Consider the following 26832-nt stretch of genomic DNA (forward strand, 5'->3'; position numbering starts at 1 on the left):
AAAAATTTGAATTCGTGCCATCGCACAGATACCTCTTTTATTCTCCTGTTATCCTGATACAATTTTCAAAAAATTTGAATTCGTGCCATCGCACAAGATTTCCATACATACCCCTTCCAATTTTTTTTTCAAATGTCGAATTGAATTTCTCCCACATATCCCCCAGGGAATAATGAAAAACTCAATAAAAAAGGTGAAATCATACGATAAAACGTTTTAATATTTATTTACTTGAATTCCTCACATTGAAAAACATAAGAAACATTACGAAAGCTATCAACTAACAGAATTACAAAGAAAATATGAAAAATAAAGAATAGTCGACGTTTAAAACGAGGCGTTCTTCCAATAAAAAATTGCACATTCGTTTATTGTTTAATTTAGTAAATAATTAAAAAATCATAAAATGCAAAATATCAATGAGTCTCTCGTGTTTATATACAAAATAAAATGGTCTCCAAGGTACCGAAGACATCTCTAAAATGGACGAATTAAATCGCATTATCCATTTACATTATTTTTCATAATCTATCATAATATTATTATAATATACAGTATATTTATTTATCATTCTCTATCCGTCGCAAGTGCATTACAATAATCATCCCTTAGGTACTAAAAAATCTGTCGTAAATATCTTGTATTTAAATAAAGAATTATTATTAATAGAAATACATAAAAACAAAGTACACATATTTCCATAAAATGAAATAGGGGGAGGATTGGGAGGGGGAGGGGGGGGATGGTGAATTAAACGATACTTATACGTGTGATGTGACGTTATGATGTCTTCGTACATGATTATCACAATGTTTTGTCGCGAATAGACGCACCGAACTGCCTAAGTTATTTATTTAAGAATTTTTCTCATTATCGATAAAATTTATATTTTCCCATCTCACTCTCTCGCACTGTGCATTATTTTACGATTCATTTTTCATCGCAGGCAGTATCACAATTTGTAGATACGGTACATTAGCTCTTATCCTCTTATCCGATATTTTTAAACAGTAAAAATTTCTGGAATTTTACATTTCACTCAATGCCACTTCACATTTTTCCATAACCGTGCAATTATCTCGATAACGAGAGATCCGAGGAAAAAATGGCATGAGAGCTTTTTTGCGGGCCGTGAAATTTCCGACAAAAAATCTTTTTGACATTTTCCCCTGAGACCAACGGGTCGGGAGATGACACGGTATAAAGACCAGTGGAAAATCTCTTCGTTCCGTCGATTTTCCATTGTCGATGAAAAATGTTTAATAACTTTCTCCATAAAAATAATAATCGGCTAATGACAACTTTTGCTCCTTGGGATCTAAAATACGAGGAAGAATTATTAATAAGTACGCTTTATGTACATATGTACAAGAGATAACAACTTGTCATTATCATTAATTATAATCATCGAGTTATTGAATTTATTGTCGCGTTTCCCCAATCGTCGAATTTAATTCCTCGTATTGTGGGAAATAAATGAAATTTACGTTCCCCTCAATGCCAGTGTGGCCCTCTCACTCGTAATTCTCAAAAAAAAAAAAAAAAAACAGACGCACTTGAGGACAAAAAAGCAAAACCCCATAAAAAACCGAAATAAAAGAAACGGGATTTGTCCGTGAGTCATACATGACTCGCCACAATGACACGAGTCCTCTCATTAAAGTAGAAATTGCGTTCCCTCATTTATTGTACTCTCTCTCTCTCTCCCATTCGTCCATAATTTCTACCTCTCACACTTTTCTACAATATAAAATTTTTTTATGTATATATCTCTTTTAATTATAACATTTTGTATCTTATAATTTCACATGGCTATTTAAAGTCATGAACCCTCACGTTTCAGTCACTCGACTTTAACTCTTTATCACCCATTTTAACTCGGAGAAACATTCAAACTCGCGAGAGAATGTTTTCAGTGGATGGAATCGAGTTGTTATATTTCAAAAAAGTTATAAATTGCGGGTTTCATCGTGGAGCCAGGGAAATTTACGTTTTTTTAATCGCGAGATGATTTTAAGTCTCCGACCTCGACAGAAATCGAGATAAAATAGACACAAAAGTGTCTCCAAAGGATTTAAAAAAAAAACAAGTTAAATAGGAAATGTTTTTTTAACTTGATTTTTTTCAGAGGTTTAGGTCGGAATTTTTTCAGCTCCGCATTTTTCAACTTTAAAGTTTTTAACATTTTTGTTAAAAATTTAAAATTCATGTTATTAAGTTCAAAGAACGGAATTATCTCGATATCTGTGGAGGTGATGATAGATAAATTATAGATTACCGTATCGAATTATGTGGAGTTGATAAAAAAATTTTCCTGAATTTTCTCAAATTCAAATTTCTCCGCCCTCAACTCCTAGTAATCACCTCCCTAATCTCAAACCCTGACGCTCCGAACGAGAAATTCCCTGACTCCTCACTCTCCCGGAATACCCAAAAGGTTTGCCCTGTGACCTGACTCGAGAAAATACCGGGAACGTCCCTATACATGAACAGTGAGTACTTGCCTAGTGCCAACAGCAGCACTAGTTCCTGGTTGCTGTGGGAATCCGGGTTCCTGGAGTCTAGGTTTGCTGTAAGGTTTATGCAAACTCTCCTCGTAACTAAAGCTCGCTGTATTATTTCTGGCCTCGGCACTCGTTGGTTTATACAGAGGAGGTAACCTATGTCTGCCCTCCTCACTAACCATTTCAAGACTTTCCTCAGGATTGCCAATGCCCCCGAGACTCATTCCACTGAGGGGCCTGACAACACTGACCCTGGGTTCAGCGTCCTGATCCTTGAGAGGATTAGCATACCTCCTGAGATTCTCCTCGTTCTGCAGATTATTAGATTTCTCATCGAGATCACTCCGATGCCTGTGCAAAGAGGTCTCACTAGTAGTTGCGGCATTCATGCCTGACCTCCGCCTGCTCCTGATGTACCACAGTCCTCCGAGAACCCCGAGTATCAGAACAGCAGTGACCACGCCCCCCAGCGCAGCAATATACCCTCCACTGCCTTCACCCTCTCCCCTAACTCCGCCTCCAGTAAGCCTTGTCGTCTCGACCTTGACCTCGAGAACAGAAGCCAGAGCCAGAGGTCTGCTGAGAGGTCGACTGAGGCTCTCCCCCAGATCCTTGGCAGCGTCACCCGCAGCTTCCGAGAATATCGTCACCTCGATGGTGTCATTATCCCCGCTCTTAAGATCACAAAGAAGAACAACAGACTGGGGCCGCCTGGGATCAGCCAACAGTCGCCTGAAACTTCTACAGAGAAATTCAACAGAAGTTCCAGGGAGTAGTGTATCTCTCCTGAGTAAAATAGTGAGACGTGCGCAGGTTGGGCCAGTGTCTGCCTGCCCAGGCCAACAGCTGGGTGGTGCAGGGAGTGCTGGAGGTCCCACCCTCCTGCCGCTCTCAATGGGCCTGCACTCACCCCACGCTGCACAGGGCGGAGACAAACAGGATTCGCCAGGCGATGGAACACACACCTCGTGGGCCAGACAGGACGTGCCATTCAGGCAATTACCCTGTCCGCACCACACATTGCTGCACTGATTCTTATTGTTCCGGCACTCGCAGACATTGCAGTCATCGTCCCAGGGTGGTGACGGACACCCCGAGCTACCGGGTGTACCAATTTCACAGTGAGTCCCAGTCCGGCCCGTCGGACAGATGCACGAGTACGAGGCAATCCCATCGACGCAGGTGGCGCCAAATAAACAGGGATCACTGGCACACTCATTGACATTGATCCTGCAGTCGGGACCAGTGAATCCTGGTGCGCACTCGCACCTGAACCAATTGACACCGTCAACGCACCGACCCCCATTCAGACACGGCAGGGGCTTGCAGTCGTCAACGTCACGCCTGCAATTGGGCCCCTCAAAGCCCTCCCTGCATATGCAACGATAGCTACCGTCAGCCGTATTGACACATGTCGCGCCGTTCTCACACGGTGACGATGCACACGCAGGTGACGCTATGTGACAAGCAGCGCCCTCCCAACCCGCAGGACAGTGACACGTGAATCCATTACCGCGATCCTCGCATGTGCCACCGTGACGACACGTCAGCGGCTCGCAGTGACCACCACGAAGGGTGCACGTTTTGCCTTTCCATCCGCCACGACAGGTGCACGTAAAATCAGCGATAGCGTCGACGCAGGTACCATTGTTACGACACGGTGCATCGAGACACTCGTCGACATCCTCGTCGCACAGATCACCAGCCCAACCCTCTCTGCATATGCACTGAAAGCTGTTGACGAGGTCGACGCAGGTACCGCCATTCAGGCACGGACTCCCCCGGCAATCGTTGATGTTCTCGTGGCAGTGCTGACCCGTGTAACCGGGATCGCAGATGCATATACCACCGGAGCACGTGCCACGACCACCGCACGGTGCACCCTCGCTGCCGCAACCGAGGTTCCCGTCGTCCATACGGAATTGGGGATTGTGGAGGGCCGGCTCCGAGCAATTTTTACCCTGCCACTGCTCCGGGCAGTGACAGTAGTAATCTGTCTGGGTATTGAAGCACGGCGCTGAGTTGCGACAGGGATTTGGACTGCAGTGATCACGATCAATCTCGCATTGGTAGCCGGTATAGCCGACGGGGCAGACGCACTCGTAAGCGTTCACCAGATCACGACAGTCGCCACCATTTTGACATGGCTTTGAGGCGCACTCGTCAATGTCCACGTCGCAGTCTTTACCGGAGTAGCCGGGGGTGCACGAGCAGTGATAATCATTCACCAGGTCGATGCACAGGGCACCGTGCTGACACTGGCCCACGCAGTCGTTTATGTTCTTCGTGCAGTTCTTGCCGGTGAAGCCACTTCGACATCGGCAGCTGAAAATCAAAGATCAGGGGGTTAGAGTGAAATTTTAATAAAGGGGGTAGTGGATTCCTTCCGCGATCTATTAATATCGATAGAACAGTAATTTCGAGTGCCTATTGGGGCCTCAGGGGGACTTATGTAAAACCGATGAACAAATCGATATGAGAATAATAAAAAAGTTGTTGTGCAAGCGATAACTCAAGTCATTCCCACGGACGCCGGGTTCTCGTCTCGAATGATTTGCGAACGTCTTCATAAATCTCGGGATAAAAAAAAAGGAAGAATCCACCTGCCCAAGGCTGAAACTTAGTGATAATCGAGTGATTCAGCACTGGCATTAATTACCCATAGTCTCCAGCGAGATTGACGCAGGTTATTGAGTTCTTGCACGGTGACTCCACAAGCGCACATTCATCTACATCGAATTGGCACAGGGTGCCCTGCCACGCTGAAGGACAGTTGCAGGTGAATTCATTTTTTCCATCGACGCAAGTGCCGCCATTTTGACATGGCTGAGACGCACACTCGTCGACGTCAGTTGCACAAAATGGCCCCGAGAAACCCGGGGCGCACTGACACTCGGCGCTCTCACCGATTTCCCGACAGGTTGCGCCATTCAGGCACGGACTCGAGGCGCACGGATTGTCAACCTTCTCGCAGGTTGGCCCTGAAAAACCGTCAGGGCAGGTGCACCTGTACTGATCAGGCGCTGTATTCTCGCAGGTGCCGCCATTTTGACATGGCTCGTGTGTGCCACAGTAGTTGAGATCCTGATCGCACAGTATTCCACCCCAATTTGTATCGCAGATGCACTGCCAACTCGAGCCGTTGCAGTAGCCATGTTTGCAGCCTGGATAGGGTGTGCACTGATCGCATAATTCACCGCGCCATCCATGACGGCACTTGCACTCCCCGGAGACGTTGCAGTGGCCGTGAATGGGGTGGCAACCCTCCTTGCAGACAGCTGGAACAGAAGGGGAGAATTTTCATAAGACGAATTCTCTCCGAATTTTAAGGGTTGAATCTCGCATTTTTATTTTATCAAAATAAAAGTGATAAATCAATGGAATTTGTCGATGACTCAAGCAGTAAATTTCATTGATTTCCTAATATAATTAATGAAAGAAAAGAAAAAAATTTTTTTTAATAAAAAAAATCATTAAAAATTAAAATTACAATAAAAAAAAATAATATTGGCAATGTCAATAAATTCATCATGAAAAAAAAACCCTTTCCCCGCGTTAATCCCCAAATTTTCACCTTCCGTAAAATTACCGCTGAACCGCACAAACCCAAGTAATTACAAATTCACTCACTTGGTAATAAATTTTGCAGTTGTTTAGAATGTGGGATAGCGCCAAACAATGCCGCGTATAATTACTCGCGCAATCACAAACGTGTAATTATCCAAAAGACATAATTACTATTTATCTACAATTACCATAATACAATGATCATCAGAGCTACAGAAAAAAATTCAATATCCGTGACTAGAAAATATCAAAAAATATTATTCGATCAGTAGAAATTGCCAACCAATCGGAAAATATCGGAGCTTTCACGGCAAATAAATTCCAATATAATCTCCTATCCACTGGCAATAAAAATGAAAAACATCACATCACTCAGATATTTCGCAAAGACCGAGATATCGGGAATAGAAAATGCCTCTCGGTGGCCGTGAAACGTTTGCAAAAAGACGTAAATATCATTAGACTCGTAAAAATAAAATACCATTCAGCCACAAAATATGATAAAACCAATTGCAAATGGCTAAACATTTAACCGTTACAACAGTTGTATGTGTTTGCCTGCAGCATCGTTTGATTAATGACTCTACCCTCCCCTAACCTCCCCCCATCCCCCCCATCCCCCCCACCCTATCATATTTACCGTGGACAACAGACATTTACGGATATTTATACGAACGACTGCAGCTTCAAATGACGCCGGATACTCATGCCATCATTTTCTATTTTTATTTATTAATGTTTTTTTCATTTTTTAAATAATTCTGAATCGAGCCAATCAGTGCAACACGATTTATCATCATGCATGTTGACATTCGGAGTACAAACCCACGAAATCAGCATGACAAATCATCAAAGTGATGGATTTCAGGACGAGATTTGAAATTATTTTTCAGATATTCAACACTGGAGGTGATTAGGAATGGGAAAATCGTTTTATCAATGTCCAATGAATTTTGGTATTTGTAAAAAATTGAGGTTCAGGGATTGAGCCCTGAATTTTTCTGGATTTTTAATAATTTCAGATCAATCTCACGAAAAATAATTTCAAATCAATTTAAATCAATCAATTTAATGATTTTTTCAATTTTCAAAATAATAAAAAATAATAAATATCATAATGATAATAATAATTATTATTATTACAATAATTATTATATATTATATATGAAAAATGATTGAAAATAATCAATTAGTTATTATTGTTATGACTATTATTAATTACTGATTATTAAAAAATGGATAAACATATGAAAATAATTTGAAAATGAAAATGATGAGCAGTGATTGTGAAGAATGAATTGTAATGGTGTGAAATATTTTTATCTCCTATTCATGACTCCTCTAAATCGAAAATCTCAAGTACAGATTGAGAAAAGTTACGATTCTCTCTGGTTATGACGGCGGTGAAACGGCAGAAAACATTTAGCACGAGGTACACTTCGGGCTGGAATAAGAAATGCTAGTTGCAAACACCGGGAAATATAAAGTCAAGTCTTACACAGTGAATTTCACCGTCGACCTTTACTACGATGACAAAGTGAAAGATTTAAAGAAAAATTAAAAAAAAAAAAGACATGATTTTAAAGGCCGTTTTCTCGGCATGCGAGTTTATCTCGATGCTGCACTCTCTTCTCGCGTGAGGATCTCTATTCCTCGTGTGGTATTAACTCGGAATAATTTCACGTTTCAAAGGACATGCTGGGAAATTTAATCGGCACTTTCAGAACTTATTTCAATTGTTAATTGGAAAATTGACAGCCCTTTTTTTATACATTCGTAGAATTGAATTACAAAAATTCGAGTGGAGGGAGATTTTTTTTTTTACTGTCTGCGAATTGTTTTGGCGATATTTTTTTTTAAATGATAATTCTCTCGGAAAAAGTTATTATTTTTCTCGGGAGTTACTTCGAATTTCTGGTGAGATTTATGGATATTTTTATGGAGAAATTACCGGAGAGTTATGGAAATATTTTATGAAAATGGGGAAAAGTTGACTAGAAATTTTGTTATTTTTTCGAATAAAACAAGATGAACCAATCATTATTTCTGTCTAAAAAAAATAACAGCACCTCTAATATTAATTTTTCCCGAACGAACTAAAATATTTTTGAATAAATAAATCTGGAACGAATTCGAAATCTTAATAATAAAGGGAGAATTGATGGAAAAAAAAACGAATGTCGTAGTAGTGATGGTTGAAAATACATACGCCGGTCGTAAAATACATGAATTATCTGGCTCAATAGGGACATAAGATGGTACATGTCGTACGATCTTCAACGAGAGGTATGGCCAAAGCTGGTTGGTTACAATAAAGTCTCGCGGGAGTTTTAATAATACAAAATGACCGAGGGATCTCTTTCTTCGACTCTGAGACTAATCGTTACTTCCGTCTAGTTAACAACCCCGAGGAGATGCTCTGTAATTTCATCAATCGAGCCTTTCATCGGTTCAACTAAATCGTGATCAATCCCCATTATTTATTTCCTATTTTTTATTCTAATCCGAATATTATTTACCGCGAAAAACAAATTCTCCGGAGATTTTCGCTGCTCCGATCATTTCCCTGCGAATTTCTTGGAATTGAACAGGGATAGCGCAATTTTTGTAATGACCTTTTTTGGAGCTCTCCATTTTTTGGACGGAAAAGGTCCTCATGAAAATTTCGGTACCTCGCTGTTTTCTCGGGTTAAATGGGGATTTCATTATTTCGGGGAAAATTATTTCAAATGAAAATTTGTAGTAATTACAAATTTACATGAAATTTCTCTCAATTCCGTAACGAAAATTATAGAAAATAGTAAAAACTCCGGGAATTATTTCCCTGAATTCGTAACTCATTTAAAATTCAATTTAACGTGTAATTACCATAATGAGACGTAAAAATTTCCATGAAATCTAAAATGATATTGCATTCCCGAAAAAACAAGAATTTATTTTAAAAATTGTTATCTTAACTGATTGAAATTTTTCCTGGGAGCTGAAAATCCTGTGAAATTATTTATCAAGTTGAATTATTATTTTTATCCGGCAATTATCTATCCCGATTATTTAATCCCATAATTATTTGAGTGGATGGGAAAATGATTGATCATTGAATTAAGGCCCTGACCTATTCCCCAGTTGGCACCTGCCAATGTCAATCAATATTATCTCTAATCAATAATATAACCACGGCCATGATGTCACCTTTGTTATCCTCACCAGGTATCTGATGACAGAGAATGTCCTGGTGTCCTTCACCTGGGTGAACGCTATAATACGTTAAATGAGCGCAATCAAGTGACGTCTCAACCACTTATATTTATACATTGCACAACAGTAGTCGACCAAAGGCACTCGCCGGCGTGAGAAAAAATTCAAATCCCCCCGATTGACCTTTTTGCGCTGCATTTGCTATTACGTGAGTTTAAATAATCAATTTTTTTAAAGATCAAAACGTCCACCGAAAATATTTAAAAGAATTTTTAAAAATGGATTTTTGGATTTGAATGGATGAGTCAAGTGCTCATTGTTGTCGGGGGAATTCCCTGAAAATCCCTGATAACGCGGAAAACCGTCGAAAAATGATACGAAAATAAAAAAAATATAACGCATCAGGATAAAACGACCGGATAAAAAATATAATGGGAGTAAGGATAAATAAATAAATATAAACTCACCAGTTTCGCAGTCAGCGCCCTTCCACCCCTGAATGCAGACTTTATCACCGTTTTCATCACAGGTATAATGTCCAAAAATATCATCCCTGGGTCTGCAGAATTTTGTGCACGTTGCATTGTAGTAATGATCAGCGCACTGAACCCTGACCCGATAAGCGAGATGTGCATTTCTTCCCTGATGATTGAGGGTGTGCCACGTGGGTCCAGGAAGAACAATTCCACTGTAACTCGCCTCCTCGACGACTCCCCGACTCGTTTCGTCTCTCGCCTGAAGTATCAGTGTGAATTGCCTCTGAAAAAGGAAAAAAACAATTTGCCACAGTTGTTTTTATGACTTTTATTTTTATATCACTCTTAAACTCGTCCCCGTGGAATACATCCAATCGTTCTTTTATTTAGCAGACAAGACGACCTGGGGAGCTCCAACTACCAAAAATGGCACGTCTGCCATTCTAGGCTGGTGCTTTCTCGTTTTTTTTTTCTTTTTTTCCGCCTCCTGGCTCGACCGACAATTTAATTATGAGTCGAGTGACGCGGAATCGAGGGGAATACGGAATTTCAGGGGTTCAGGCCTCCAGTGGAAAATTTTTTTGGAAAATGAGTCATTGATTTCGGAGGAATTTTTTGAATTTTTTTTTAATTCCCTGAGGCTGAGGTCTTGGGATTAGTCTGCGCTGGCGAAATTTTTTTTCCCTGAAATCCCTGAAATTCCCTGAAACCCCCTAAAAATTGTAGACATAAATAAATAAATAACTTGCAACATCTCAATAGATAAAAATAAAAATTCCTCGGCGAAGAGGGGCTGAGAGTGCAGGCCTCAAAATGAAAATTAAATCGAAAAATGAAGGATGAATTCCGTAGGAATTCCCTGGGGTTGAGTTCCTGGGATTGTTCACCGGGTGATAATCTCTCTTCCCCCCATTTTTTTTTTGTTAACGACGGACATGATCGAGTGACGGTGGCCTGATGCAATAAATAAATACCAATCGCGTCAACAGTCGGGCATTTTCTTCGGTCACATGCTCTTGGACCTTCAATGATCGATCCACTGTCTTGTACATGTCACGTCAACTTGAAACTGGGGACACCAAATCATCGAGTGGAATCTCGAGTGCATAACGAGCGGAAGTTGCACTCGTACAATTTTTTTTTTCAAATTTTACGCGCCATATTTGAATTTCCCGCCGCGAATTCAAACACGGAAAATTTTTTTTCAAACAATTCATAAAATTCTTGACGAATAATTATTCATCAAACATTTATTATTTATATATATGAATTATTTAAATATTTTTTTCGCAATATATCGATATACTTATTAATTATTGTTTTAAAAATATAATAATAATGGATTTTTCAATGAGAAACGCATGGAATTTCCGGGGAATTAATGGAGATGCATAAAAAAATGTTAAAGATGGCGGAAGTCCGCGGATAATTTTTGTTTAACGCGGAAAAAAAAAGAGATTTTAATGATTGAAAAATGTCGAAAGTTTATGGATCACCTTGAGCTCGGCGTGGGTTACGCAGAGTACAAAGGGATTGTCTGTATGATCTCGGGGTGTACCCGGTATATAGAGTAGCCAGACGTCCAAGTACCTAGAGTTAGATGAGCACTAATTGGTGTTAATTGGTGGCTCGCTCGAGAGCTCGGCTTTCCCACGCCCGCGACTTTTACGCTCGCATTCTTCTATTCTATTTTTTTTTTTTCAAATGCATTTTCAGAGCCCCTCGTCATTACTTTCTTTCGTATGCCGGAATTACATGCAAATTGGTGGGAATTTCATTGAATTCCCGGGGAATTATTCTATCGCGTCGCGAATTACGGGGACAAGTCCTTCATTAATTGAAAAATCATTGAATAATCAATCGATAATTGAAAATTCCGTGAATTTTAATAATTCGAAATTGTCATAATTACTTATTATAATTTTTACTAATTAACTCCAATAAATATTTAATAATCAATTTTTTTTTGGTAATTATTGGATTTAATTATCGGCAAATACTTTTGCTGGTGATATCGGTAATAAAAATATTAATATTCTTGATATTTGCATTGAGGTTTCAATACCGGAAGTGGAACGATTTTTTTCTCGTGTCCATCCCCCCCAGGGGGCACAAAAATTTCTCCATTAATTGTCCGATAAAAAAAAATTGCCATCGATCCCTCAATGACTAGCACCGGCTCATTAGTCATTATCATTAACCCCTCTGTTTACGATTTTTTTCGCGTAAGACCGCCCATTGGGAATTACCGAGTCACTTCCGACTGCACATTAATTAATAATCTTCAAGAATAAAAAAAAAATAAACGGGGTAAATAAAAAAATAACAGCGCAAATTCCAATGAAAAAATTAATGCGAAAAAAAAATTGGGGCTAAATGATTTTTGTAATAATTATTGCAAGAGAAATTCAATTTGAAATATTATAATCAATGAATAAATTAGTTAATTACCTCATGAATTAATTAATTACAAAAGACTTAAAGCCGTCAATTGAAAACGTAAATTAACCGATCCGAAAGAGTAAATAAACATCCGATTTTCCCACGCTCGCTGATTAAAAAAAACCCAATCAACCCAAAAGGCAATAAATCATGCAATAAAAAAAACTGTTTATTCAATTTTCCTAACGAACAATTACAAAACTCAATCTCTCGTTCACCTCATACCCCCAAGAAAAAAGCACCGAGTCAATTAAATGCGATTGAATTCGCGGAATAAATTTGAATGTGCGACTCAAAGTGCACTCGGTAAATAAAAAAAAAAAAAACATGGTAAATGAAAGAAAAAAAAAATGAATGCAATTGGTTTGGAGTCGCACGCGCATCGGGTACAACGCATTTTTATTTGTCCATCGATTTTTCCTTCTCTCTGTGTCAGTCAATCCGCGATTTTTCGCGGAATAGATCGAGCGAGAGACGGGGAGTACGTGAGGACGCGTACAAAGTCCTCGTGAAAGACTCAAGTCCGATTGTAAGACAGCTCACAGAGACGTGATGGCACGATCGCACCTTCCACACACCGACAAAATGCTCTTTTACTGGTCAGAATCTTTAGGTAACAATTCTCATTGCCGATTTTTTCAGGGTAAAATCACTCATCGAATTTGTGGGTCAAATGACTGATGATTTTTGGGGGTGAAATCTCTAACCACGAGACAAAATGGAAAATAATTTTAATTATCGATTGCGTGGGTGAAATCACCAATCGATTTTATGGGTCAAGTCAGCAATCGATTTTGTGGATCAAATCACTAATCGATTTTTTTTTTTGGGTCAAATCCCGGATCCCTGAATATTGACCTTCAAAATTTGGTTATTCAAAATTTATCTTGATTCGAATTTGTGGATTTAAAAATAGCGAAATATTATTTAAAATGTCATGTTCGATGCCTACGAATCACGGATTTCTATTCCTTAATCCCCGAGGCCACAAATCATAAGCGACATCATCGCATCTCGAGAACTAGATCTCATGATTTCTCACGCACCGGGGCATGAATAATTTCTTGATGATGAATTTTTTTTTCGACCGTTTTTCAGCGGGAGAATTCCACCGATCGAGATCGGCGAATAGAGAATTGCAAGGACAACGGCGAGTGCCGTATGTTTCAAAAATTATCTCAGAACTGAAGGCAGACAGCAATATTTTCATAATAACCTTTTTTACAGCTCTCATCTTTCTCGACAAAAAACCTAATCACATGAAAATCGGTATCTCCCTTCAGTCCCGAGATATACCGAAAAAACTGACCTCGAAAAAAAAAATGCACTCGCCCTATTTGACCCACGACTCACAAAACCCTCGAGCCCTGAATATTGACCCCCAAAATTAACCCGAAAAATTCCCTATATTTTTATCCATTCAAATACCCAATTCTCTGAAAAATTGAATAATAAAATTGACGATTTACTATTATTTACCTCTTCGAATACCCCCGAGGGTATGATTAATAAAAAGCCGATAACTCTCTCGAAAAATGGTCAATTAATTAAAAAAAATATGGGGAATTTTAAAGATGAGATAAAGGCGGATCTCGTCGTATGGAAAGAAGAGAGAGTGTGGAGCTATCATCCTTGTGGCATTCCACAGTTTGAATTAAATGCCGCGCGCATCCTTCGGCCTCGCCGATCCTCCAATAATCTTTTCCCACGTGTCCCGACCTCATTGAAGGCCCTCACCACCTCCCCCGCCCCCTCGCTCTCCCACGGTACAATTTCATTTTGCAATTGCCCAACATTTATTTTTTTTCCATCAATTTTGATGATCTTTTGACTTTAAACCTCACTTGACCTTTTCATTTGACCCTCATTTTTTTCCCTATTCCAATTTTTTTTTTTGCGGTTTCAAGAGAATAATTTTGATAATCCAATTATTTTTATACGTTCACCCGCCTATTTTTATCTCATTCCAAAAATTATTTGGGGAATTTCAAAATTTAAGAGTGGAAATTATGAAAATTATGTCTTCAGTATTGACCCACAATTAAACCTTCGGATTTGACCCGATCTTCTGAAGATCTCCATAAAAACATTTCGCTCAAAAAAAAAAAATATATCATCCCCAAAAATAATTGAAATTGAAATTGAATTCTGGTATATCTTAAAAATGGAAAATACTTTCAATCCAAGAAGATCGTGAAGATCAGAATTCTTGCTGCGAGATGGAACAACCATTGAATGTGGTATTTCCACTGGATTTCCATCTCTTCTCCGAGGCCACGGCGAAGTCGAGAGCCACTGGTCGAAGAAGAGGTGGTGAACGGCGAAAAGCCGAAAAGGACTTTGGTATGCGGCTCGCAGAGCGAGTTCACACACGCTCCGAACGGTTCGAGAAATAAAATAAAAAGACGAAGAAGAATTGAAGAGTCAAATAAGAATATAAGAGGAAATAAATGAGAGGGACAGAAATCACTGGCTCAAACTGCCACGACATATTCCTTTTACCTCATTTACATACGGCCATTATACACCTGTGGTCATCGGGGATGCACATGCGTTTGTACAGTGCAGTCTGATGACCACTTTTTTCATCCTTTTTTTATTCTCTTTATTTATTCTTTTTCGGCTTTATTTCATTTCCAGTTCTGCCTCTTTCGTCTTGGGTGAGGGTTTATTTAATGCGTCACGTGGATGAGAAAATCCACGTGCGGTTTTGTGGGCGGTGAATTCTTCTTGTGAATTTTTATCCTCAAAAATTCACAAAATTATTTTGAAATTTGAGGTTTTTCATTTATCATTTTCCCCTGAATAGTGTATTATAAATATATGGGATGGGTTTGTTGCGTACAATTCTTTCATTTATGCAAAACATTTTTTCAATCTCATATTTTTCCATAAATCGTGAGATTTTATTATTTTTTTTTTTGATTATCTTTAAAGGATCAATTTTACCCGAGAAATTTATAGCTCCACCGGATATTAATTAATTAATAATTAGAAATCAATAATTATTATTCTTGTTGTCAATAAAGATTCGAATTTGAAAATTCATCAATTTTCCCAAATTTTTCAAATTTACTTCAATTTTCTTAAAAAAAATTGACAAATAAAATTAATTAATTAAAGATTCAGGAGTAAAATCAATTGAAATTTCCACTGATAATTAAATTATTATTATTATTATTATGAAATCGAAAAGGAGAGAAATTTGAAAGAGAATTGCATAAATTGAATTGGCAAAAACGGGTATTGGCGTGCGAATGAATTAATCTTGAACTTGATAATGATTAAAGTAATAAGCATGATAAATAGGTGACAGGTGGTTGTTGGCAATGTGCCACACACGATGCACAGCAAACCGGCCACGTGGGTTTTCATTCGTGACGTCATATCATTGATAGTGGCGCCCACATTGTAAACCCGTAGTTAAGTGTGTTACAGGCCCCTTTGAGATAGCCATTCTTCCGGATTTCTATTTCTACCCAACAATAACGGAAATTCACGTACCAGTGATAATGAACCGAATACCCCGAGGCAATACCAATGAATACACCATATTTTTATTCTTATTATTTTGGTGGGGGAATTTTATCAATTTTATTGACACTCTGTCATGATATCAGCATCTTTTATCCCCAGAAAATTTACGAATTTATTCGAATTTTTTTCAATTTTTACCGATTTTTTTTCCGTTTTCATGGAATTATCGAATTGAGATTCAGATTTATTGATAATTGATAAAAATTTAGTATTTATTTTTAATTTAGTGTTAAGATTGATTATTTAATTAATTGATTGAATTTACGCGGAATAATTGATGAACCGATTTCTAAAAAAAAAAAAAAAATCGAAATTTCCAGTTGAAAAAATCCCCGAAATTTCGGTTTAAAAAAATGGTAAAGATTTGAATGAATTCATGCGTAAAAACGGTATTTTGAGATTGTCATCGAGGGAAAAAAAATTACACGCGAAAATGGTCGACCAACTGTTTCCCCAAAACCTAAAAAACGCCTCCGGCAACTCATTAAATCCCCACAGGATTTCTCTCCCACGAGATAGTGATTATATTCACCAGATGCCAGAGCGAAAAGCGTGCCGAATCACGAGACATCAGTGTAATATGCGAATGGAGGAAAAGAATTTTTCAAATATTTTTTTTTCCCCTTTTTTTCGCCATTTTTTCTCACCTCCAGAGGCGCGAGTCAGTGTCGGTGATTACATAAAGAAAAAAAAAATATATATACATCTATACATATATTTATATATTACATAAATCATATTAATAATATACTAAAGAAATTCATACAATAATATATAATTAATATATATTTTTATGAAAAATAAAAAAAATATATATATATATATATAAAAATATATGTATATATGCACATATGAATTTTTTTTCGGGGTATATTAGGGAATGACAAGTACGTTATGTACTTGAGTCAAGTATATAATGTACTGAGCTTATGTATTTATTTATTTTGTGGCGCACAATGGAGGTGAGAGGATATACGACTTTTGCACAATCGGGGATAGCACTGGGAACAAGAGAACTGAAACGCCTCCAACAATCCTCGCAAGCCCATTGTTCGAATTCTCATTTTGTCTATGTCCCTTTTAAACTCCCTTTCACCTTTCTCTTTTACTCTTTTTTTCGTTTGCCGATGGGTTTTCGAATGGGGTCTTCTCATCACCCACTGCCCCACGCACAAAAATCTGTCTCCCGGAGATCTTCATGGATTTGTATTATATTATTTCCTCAGGAATAGATCTTCTGGAGATCTTCAGAGGAATTCTCGGTTGATTGAATGGTCGAGGGGTTTGGGTATCCAAAAGGATTCGAAAGAAATTTTTTTTTTGAAGATCAGAAGTCAATTTTTTAGATCTGGGATGGAAGTAAAAATGAAGATCGAAGAATATCCAAATTTGACTTATAAAAATTGTCCTCTAAAGATCTTCGAGAAATCTTTGGAAGACAGAATTTTTTGAAAATTTGCAGAACCCAATTTTTGAGAAGATCTACAATATAAATAAAATTGAAGATCAAAATAGATAAAAATGTGAGTCTAGGTCAAAGATCCAAATTCAACCCCCAAAAACGGATCCTCTGAAGATCTTCCCGAAAATCTGTTCGTCGCAGAATTTTTTTGAGATTCTCCTGAAGATTTCTGGAAGATCTTCAGGGGCAAAAAATTATTCAACGCGGAAGGGCAAAGAACTTCATATAACGGCGTTAATGGGGCACACATTGGTCCGTTTGAAGTGGCTCTTCACCGCTATTTGTATATTTCATAATTCAGAAGAGGCTTTTATCCCGTCGACGAGAGGAGGAAAAAAAAAAATAATAGTCCCTGAAGCCTCGAATCTTCTTTCTTCCTCTCATCACGAGTACCTGACGTAAACAACGAACCCTTAAATTGCTCCTTGAATACCTCGAATTCCCTCTACCACCGGATCATTTAGCAGCTCCGGAGCTAATTCAATTACTGGTAACCGTGCACTCCTTTATTCTACACCGAGTAATGCCCATGGTACGAGCCAACAACTGGATTTTCTCATTTTATTATTTGTTTATTCCTGGGGGAGAGATAGAACATCCGGATGTCGTATCACCGAGAGGAATCGCGGAATTTCCGGGTTTGTCGGAATTTCAATGAGTGAATTATTGCATTCGTCAAAAAATTCTTCAACGAAAGTGAGAAATCTCGGAAACGAGGGGATTGTCGAGAAAATGACAGATAACTTTTTCGCGTTAAATTAAATTTCCTACAGAAAATGTTCAGTAACACTTCCCCGAAAATTAATTCCCTTTCGAGATAATCCCGTTTTTAATTACATTAATGAAGCTGCGATACCAAAGAGCCATGAATCATGTGTAATAATTTGTTAATTATCCGAAAAACGCGGAAAATTGGGGGAAAATGATAAGGGGCTTTTTCCCGGAGAATTAAATTTTCTACAAAAAATGTCCAATAAATTTTTCCACGAGGTTGATTGGTATTGAGATAATGATTATTGAAACTCACCGTCCACCTGAATGTGAAGTGAAGCTGAAGTGTAACAGGCTCGGTAAGAGTAAATGTATTCTGTCCAAGCGCATGACTAGATACATTGCCAAAGGAGCATGAGCCAATGGCAGTTACATTTGACTGATATTCCTTCAAACACAGCCAGAATGCAGTTGTGCAGGGTTGAGTGCAAGGTGGAAATCCACTTCCACCACCGGAATCACTTCCTCCACCGCAACACCTTCCATCAACCAGAGTACCTCTGTTGTTCGTCAACGAGAGTATCTGCACCTCGAAATATCCGCTACCTGTTGTCGCCTGTAATCCATTAAAATTACGATTAATTAATAAATTAAAATTTGAGATAAAAATCATTTACTAGAACTTCTTGTTGGTACATGAAAAAAAATTTCTTTTTCCATGGAAATGCGTTTTTAATTTTTTTTTTTATGTTTTTAATAAAGTATTAAACCCTCGGGATAATTCGAAATGATAATCCCGATATCCGGATATATTTTCTCGAGACGTTGGTGGTGGTCTCGTGACAGTCCCACGTTTTCTAATTACCGGTTGAAAATAACGTTCAACCGGTTAAACAATTACGGAGAAAAATAATGGAAAAAATATTCTTGATTAGCGAGTCATAATAACCTGTGGTTTTACTTCTAATGACGATGACAATAAGACGATATATTTATTCCCGAGAGAGAGAGAGAGAGAGAGAGCGAGATTATAAAATTTCCTCATGTTTTCCGTGTTATTATTTATACCCGAAGATTTATTAAAAAATCAACTCTCGATTTTATTTGAATGACAAATTTGACTTATTGCATTGATTGTTTAAAAATTTATAATTTATTATATAATCTTCCAATTGAAATAAAAAAAGAGAAAAATCAAAATTGAATAATTGAAAAGTTTAAAATTTCAGAAATTAAAACCTCCCAGTCTCAATTACCCGTTAATCCCCATCCTAAAATGTCACTGATGGTTAAACAACCCGTACATACCCTTATATAACCACGAGTCCCAGCGGGATTAAAAAAAAAATGGGTAAAAATAGTTGAGAAAAGAGAAGGAATACGTGGCAAATGTGCAAGTGTACAGAGCGTGGAAAGCAAAGGCCAGCAGACGATCCTTTCTGCGCTTTCTACCTTCGATCTTAAACCTAATGCTGCAATTATGTAGGCTATACGTTCATGCATATTATAACCGAAAAAAAAAAGAAAACGCGTGAGAGAGATGTGAATAGAATCGAATGGAAAAGTTAACTCGGGTATAAAACCCGATATCTCGAGAGAGTTAAACACTACTGGGGAATATGTACCTATGTACCCACATTATTACTCACCCATTAATATGTACATAACGGGAAATGTACACGTGCGAGGATAATCGGAACCTCTCGAAATTTCCTGCCTCAAAATTACCGCATTTTTTTTTTATTTGTATAGAAAGTACTTTCCTCGCACGCCAGGTCTCAATTGATATCTCAATACTCTTGACAATTTATTCATTGTTATTAATTTGATATTTAATCAGAAATGAAAATCCAGTTGATCCGGATTTTTCAATTTCGAAAATTTTTATCATTGCAATGAGAAATTCAAAAGTTAATGAAAAATTCAAAGAAAAATTAAAATTATGAATGAAATAAAAATAAATGAAATTAATATTTCATTATTAATATATATTATTGATATTTCAATAAATTTTTAGAATAATTGAATGAGTGAAATTTTTTTTAAAGAATTGGCCGAATGATATATTTTTTTTTTAGAGAAAAAATTCGATTCTTCCCATTGAGTCTCTCCTTTGTCAAGTGTTGTTTGAATTCATCTCTTTATTCCCGCCGTTTGTAAATTCACTCCATGCACCGAATCCATGAATCCGAAATACTCGTTACCAACACCAATTGCCCCCAAAAATCATTGATTCGTGACACGTGACGCGACTCCATGAATTCCCAAATATTTTCCATTACCGTTCATTCCATTTATTTTAAATAATTGTGTTGATTCTTTATGTATTCCGAGAGTTATCCCGATTGATTTGTTTACCGGCCATTGCCCACTCGTGTCTCCTCTTATTATAATCTCAGACACACGTACCGGCATAGACAAGAAATCACTTGACGATTTCATTTACATATTCAAGTAGAACAATATTTTTTTTCCCATCAGCCAGTGCCTCAATATTTACAACATCAAATTGATGAATAACTGATCAATAATTACCCGGAGTTAATTCAAAAAAAAAAGTGTCTGAAAATCACTCTTCAAAATTAAAAGATGAATTTTTATTTTGAGAATTATTTTGATTTGAATTTTAATTTTGATTTTGGTTTTGATTTAAATTTTCATTTTATTTTCATTTTGATTTGAATGAAAATTGAATTCAATAAGAAAATAAACGAGAAATATTGAGTTCTCATCGCAGAAAAAGAACGAAGAGAATGAAAAATTTCCGGTAGAATAGCTGGACTCATTCCAGTAATCAAAATTTCAATCGCCCCGGTAAATTATTCACATTAACATCGCCAACTTGTCCATAAATAAAAGTTCGTATGGCTGGCTGCACTGCGGCAATGCGGAAAGAAAATTTTCTTCTCTTCCATTGTGTTTGACCCTCACCAACTGAAGATCCACACTAGACCCACTCACACGAACAGAAAATTCATGGTTTCACGTGCCACTTGTCGGTTTAAAAAATGAGAGAGAGAGAGAGAGAGAGAGAGAAAAAAAAATTGCCTCGACTCGGCACTAAAGCCCGGTAACGGCGGAATAACTGGCCCGATATTCCCGGGTTCCTGGATAAATCGGCGCTTAAAGCTCATCACCGGGTTGCGGCTCGCGGGCCGGAAATCAATCGTCAAAGTGGCCGGAACGAATCGTCGGGAGAGGCATCCGTGAGAAAATCAACTTGTGGACAGAGGAATCCTCAGGTTATCATTTCCAGGTGAGGATTTTTCGCCCATTCACCCAAAAATTTGACCCATTATTTTTGAAGATTTTTGAGAAATCAAAAAATGAAGATCAAATCGAAGCTCAAAGAAGGTCTTCCAGAAATCTTCACAAAAATTTCCAAAAAATTATTTAATCCATCATTTTGACCCACCAACATTCCCCGAAAGACACCTCTCCCAAAAATATTAAAAATCCCATTTTTTGAAGAACAAAATTCAAAATGAAAATCAGAAATTCAAATAATATAAAAAAAAAATTCAATTCAATTCCGATTAAATTTCAGATTCACTCTCAATTGAATAAGTCCTCGAAATCCGAGAAGCACTCGAAAACCTTGAAAAAGGAATCAAAAATAGAACGTTCCACTCAAAACGAATTGTTGTTAACAAAAAATGGCGCAAACACTGACGCAAATTCCCTCACGAATGGAAAAGTCAGTTAACCCGCGTGAAAGTCGAATACCACCGCCTAATTGATGTTTACAAGAAACAACAGCAAGTTCGTTGTCTTCACGCGATTCAAAACAGCAAAAAAAAAGAAGCAAAATGGTGAAAAAAAAAGGGGGAGAAATGTTTATTGTCGACTACACGCGATTCAACACGAAACACTCCAACGATATTCGCGTGATGCCCAGCTGGCCTACAATGAGATACCGCTGGATATCGAATTATAATAATCGATTTGAGATTAGCTGGAACTTTTTTTTTCACCATTCGGAATTTATCCTATTACCGGGATTCATTCAGATGCATCTCACGCGAGATTTCACCGGTTCCATCGAAATTCATTCACAAAAAATTCGATAATTCATCCAGCGTACATCAGATTATATCAAAAAAGATTGCATACTACGAAAAATTATCTCTTCTCAATAAATATTTAAAAATATTGGCGATAAATGTGCGGGAATTTTCGTTATATTTATTCAAGAAGTGAATTATTTATCATTTCTGAGTTTTGAAGAATTTCGAAAATTTAAAATTTCATTTACATTTAATGATAATTTTTATAAATATTCAATTGTCCTCTGGGAATCAATAGAAAACCGAAAAATTCAGCAGAATATATTTTTCAATAAAAAAATTTTAAAAAATCAGAATAATTTTGAAAAGTCACTGAATTTCCAGTGAAATCCTCTCGACAAACGGATGATTTTCAAAAATTCCACTTCCCCCCCAAAATTCCCAAAAAATCAAACTCTAAACCTATTCCAAACTAGAACAAAATGAAAATTTAAACAAAATAAAATTTTCACATCTTCATTTCCATTCAACTCCAAACAAAAATTCTCAACTTGAATTTATCTCATCATTTATTTATAATTGCAGGAGAAAAATTCCGCAATAAATTTTATCCCGCGCATAAAATTCAAGGATTTGAGTACAGACTGATGAATTGATGATTAAAAAAATGGCGGACAGCCCCCCCCTGGCAGACTAGGACTGAAAAATATTCTAATCCAAAAAGAGAAAAAAAAAATGGTAAATATGATTGGATTTTTTGGTTTATCACTGAACTGCAATAAATTTGCAAGAGCCTGGGCTTGAGCTGGGGCATAAAATCCTGGAGATGAGGAACAAGAGTCCTGGGATGGAGGAGGTGAAGAGGGAGGGGAGGGTTTGGACGCTCGTAAGTTTAATCTTCTCTCCTCTGTTTCCAGAGTCACAGGTAGTAATTACCAGTGGCCGCTACCTGCCAGAGTGAAATAGGCCAGAAAGGCCGCCATTTAATTTTATACTGTAGGAAATTGTGGAATGCTCGGGCATCTTTCCTCCAATCCCCAGACGATGGGCTAAATTGGGAGACAAGTTTGAATTTGTTGCTAGTTTTATAACTCTGGAGAACATCGACTTCATCAAAATTTATTTTCTCTCTCTCGGATAATAAATACAACTCCATCCCCAAATTGGATATTTATTCATTGTTTAAATTAGTTAGAATTTGACGGAAATTATTCATTATTGATGGGAAAATCGGAATTTTAGGTGACGATTTGTTTGAAATTAATAAATAAATTGATTTTTGTGGAAATTAAAATTTCGAAATGAGAAATCCATTGAATAATGGAGATAAAAATAAACAATTGAAAAAATATTAATAAAGAACAGAAAAATATCTGGAATATATTTTGAATATATTTCAGAATCCAAAAATCCTAAAATCCAAAAATCCAAATTCAATTCGAACGCAAGATTTCCAAAACAATCGCAAAAATGGCGTCGAACTTTCGTTTTTTTTTTTTTTATAAAATTCCCCGAAGAAAATATAAACAAGAGCGTATCTTTAAACCCTTTCGCCTTCAATTCCAAAACTGGAAGCCTATACTTAAAATTATTTGCTGGACCATCGAGAGCCCCAGAAACCGCAGACACACCGCCCTCGAGCCATCATTACAAAGAAGCAAAATAAAAGGCCCCTCCCCCCCCTCTTCTCCTGTCCCCTCAAATTGCAGAGGGGGGAAAAATAATTAATATAAATATTCCCCGACGCGTGGGAAGCTGTCATCGTAATAAGAGGGAAAGATAAAGATTGATCCTCGAGATTGGCCGCAAAATATACCTGTCGCCTCCGCATAAACGACACATCTCATTAAATAAAATGCGTGTTACCGGGAACTGAATTATTGTTTCTTCACTCAAACACTTGGCTCCATAAATCCCCGGATTTCTATTCAAATATTTGAATTTCGCTGATTTTTTTTTTCACGATCGAGTGGAGCTCGATTGAAATAAATCGCGAGATAAAATCTCATGAATTTCGGGGAATCGAATGTTCTTTATTTTGGGTGATTCGAATAAATTGAAATTAGAGAAATGATGAGTCTGTAGCCCTCCCCCCCAGGTGATGAGTTTCTCAACTCGCGGAATTCTCGATTTTTAATTTTTGGAGGAATTTTCTAAAATTCCAGTGAGTTTTCGAGAAATATCTACAAATCTAAGAGAGATATCAAAATTTAAGTAATAACCTTTTACCCAGATCTCAGTGATCTCTACAAAAAAGGTCATAACAAAAATTCTGGTGTCCGCCCTGGATTCCGAGATATCCCTCAAAAACTGGACCGCTCTACGACATCGTTACGGAATAAATCTACGGGATACCCCCACCAAATTAAATTATCCAGCAATTTAATTGAATAAATAATATATAATATTTATTTCAATATTGATATCAAACGTAAATATAAAAATAAACATTGATAATTCCTGGATTTTTCAATGTAATTACGAGTTGTTGCCGTGATTGCCTTTAATTTAATGAACTTATCCCCCACTTTATCAACGCCACAACCCAGATAAGTGGCGTAATGATTCTCGTGTACATAATAATAAAATGTGCCGATAATAATCATCCCCCAGCTCCAGATGATGCGATTAAAATGTGTACGCGGTATGCGTAAATTGTAACGTCTGTGATTACACGGTGTGATGATTCCACCCAGCGGATAAATTGTCGTTATAAATAAATTGACCGGTGGATAAAAATAGTACGCAGATAATTTAAACGAGAGGATGAATATTGCGTGATATCGATAATGAGGTGGTTATCGCGATAGTGTATTACACGCCCAGATGATGGGAATTGTGAGAGGAACCCTCGGGTGCAAGTATGAATTCAGGTAATGAGATCGAGTGATGACAGGCTTTCAGGACATGCCCTGGGACATGCCCTGATTGAGTGATTTTTAAGGGGTAATTCGAGGGGTAATTGAGTGATAATTCACGCGGCCCGGTTTATTCTTACTGAAATTATTGCCCAATTACTCGGCGAACGTAAAATTCTGGAAAAATTCAATTCCCATTAATTTTTTATCTCTATTCTCTCAAATAGAAATTCAAAGAATTTTAATTTCAATTTTTTCAAGATTTTTTTCGGTTTCACTGTACCTAAACTTCACGGAAATTTCAATTATAATTTTCATTTAATCTGATGAAAAAAATTTATTCAATGGAATAAATAATTTATTCGAATAAATAGAGAGAATTATTTGTTTAGCTCAAATGATTGGATTTGATTGCAAATCAGGAGAATCTTGTCGAGATTTCTTGAAATGTTTGAAAGACAAAAATTTATGTTCGCCAGGTAAATCTTGGAGATGGTTTTGAGAGAAGTGGAGCGTTTACTCGGCAGTCACGCGAATCCCATTGTTAAAGAATCTCGGGTTTTACACCGGGTTTCTAGGATCTAGGGATAAATAGATAATATGGATGGCCACAGGTGGATAGTTCCCATTGCCCACCACATGTCAAAAGTCTGCACGATTCTACAAATATTTCTCGAAGGACACAGCAATAAAATTCACCATCGAATATCCATAAAAAAATTTTTAAAATACCGCAAATGTCTGCAAAAATGGTTTCCACTTTGTTAAGCGAAAACCGGTGAATTGCATCCATCGAGTTGTGGATTTTGATGGAATTAAAAAAAATATCTTTGTGGGAAAAATGTGAGGAATTATGGGAATTACCGTTCGTTTACTGAACCATCAACCCGAAATAACACAGGAATTTCATTCCACTCGCCCGCATGGAGAGCAGGTGCACGGCGAAACTTGGTCGCGGTTGATTTGCGGTAATTTTTTCAATGAAAAAAAAAATAATACGAGAGATAAAAAGGGGGATTTAAGTATGTCAGGTTGTGACGCACAACAATATGCACGTGATCTAGAGCATTTTTTTTGTTTGAAATTCGGAAGAACTTGAAATTGTCCAGAAATATTGGAAATATGTGCGAGATCCTCCGGAAAAAAATGGAAATTCAATATTCTCCGGCATTTGGAAAAATTAATTCCTGATTTGAAAATAGATATTATAGATATTTTATAATATTCCCGAATCATCAATACATATCCCATACTCACGAGTACATACTCTTGATTGGGAATTAAATATTTCGGAGTTGGAAACATGTGGAATTCATAAATTCATATTTTGTGATGAACCAAAACCCTTCAAGATTCAGATTATTTCCCGTGGATAATGACGCAATATCTCTCGATATGTGTCAATTCCCCGGATAAAAGAATTTCAATAATCCCCATCAATTGAAACGTCCTCCGAGGCGCGGCATTCTTAAACAAAATGAAAGCGTCATGCTGTGGGAAATCGTTCCATTGTAAAGCCGGCGCGTGACGCATTGAGCAGTTCACGTACATGATTATTATTGCAAGTGTTCGTATGTTCAAGAGTGAATGACGATTGAGGTGTGACTCACACGCAATCGAGTGTGTAAAATTCATCGCAAAATGACAAAATCCTGGGAACAGTCAGAGGTGAAATTGAAGGGTGAGAAGCTATCGGATTATGGAGGCGGAAAATACGAAGGAGCTCGTTACCAACCGGTCAATTCACTTCCAAGAACTATTCCCTCACCATAAAATTGGAGGTGTAAACATGGGGAAGATGCACCAACCACTTCATGAACAACACCAGGGGGATATTTTACACTTTTTAGATTATTTTCGCTCAAAATCCATGACCAATCGGCAAACAAGTCCTAGCTATGTGAAGTTGGCATCGAAGTTTGAAAAATCTAACTTTTTTTTGTTGGTTTGGATTGTACTCATTGAGTACTTGAATGTACCCTGTGCACTTTTTTTTGTACCCTCTTACTTTAGCCCTGAAGCAGGGGGGCAAAATCGTGCAGAATCGGAGTTCAAGAAAAAAAAAAAATAAAC

The 26832-nt window shown here is 37.4% G+C and overlaps 1 protein-coding gene across 1 annotated transcript in view; it reads right to left on the bottom strand.

Moving 5' to 3' along the window:
- Positions 1-2137: 2137 nt before the first annotated feature.
- Ser (Serrate) overlaps positions 2138-26832 on the bottom strand; it is a 43276-nt gene continuing 18581 nt past the window's right edge. The window contains exons 2-5 of the mRNA XM_011311762.1: positions 18211-18510; positions 9734-10025; positions 5164-5782; positions 2138-4829 (exon numbers count right to left, since the gene is read on the bottom strand). Of these exons, the coding sequence (XP_011310064.1) occupies positions 2480-4829; positions 5164-5782; positions 9734-10025; positions 18211-18510 (3561 nt within the window). The 3' untranslated portion in view covers positions 2138-2479. The remainder of the gene's footprint in view (positions 4830-5163; positions 5783-9733; positions 10026-18210; positions 18511-26832) is intronic.

This window comes from Fopius arisanus, unplaced genomic scaffold, assembly GCF_000806365.1.
Source record: "Fopius arisanus strain USDA-PBARC FA_bdor unplaced genomic scaffold, ASM80636v1 scaffold00092, whole genome shotgun sequence".
In the NCBI taxonomy this organism is placed as follows: domain Eukaryota; kingdom Metazoa; phylum Arthropoda; class Insecta; order Hymenoptera; family Braconidae; genus Fopius; species Fopius arisanus.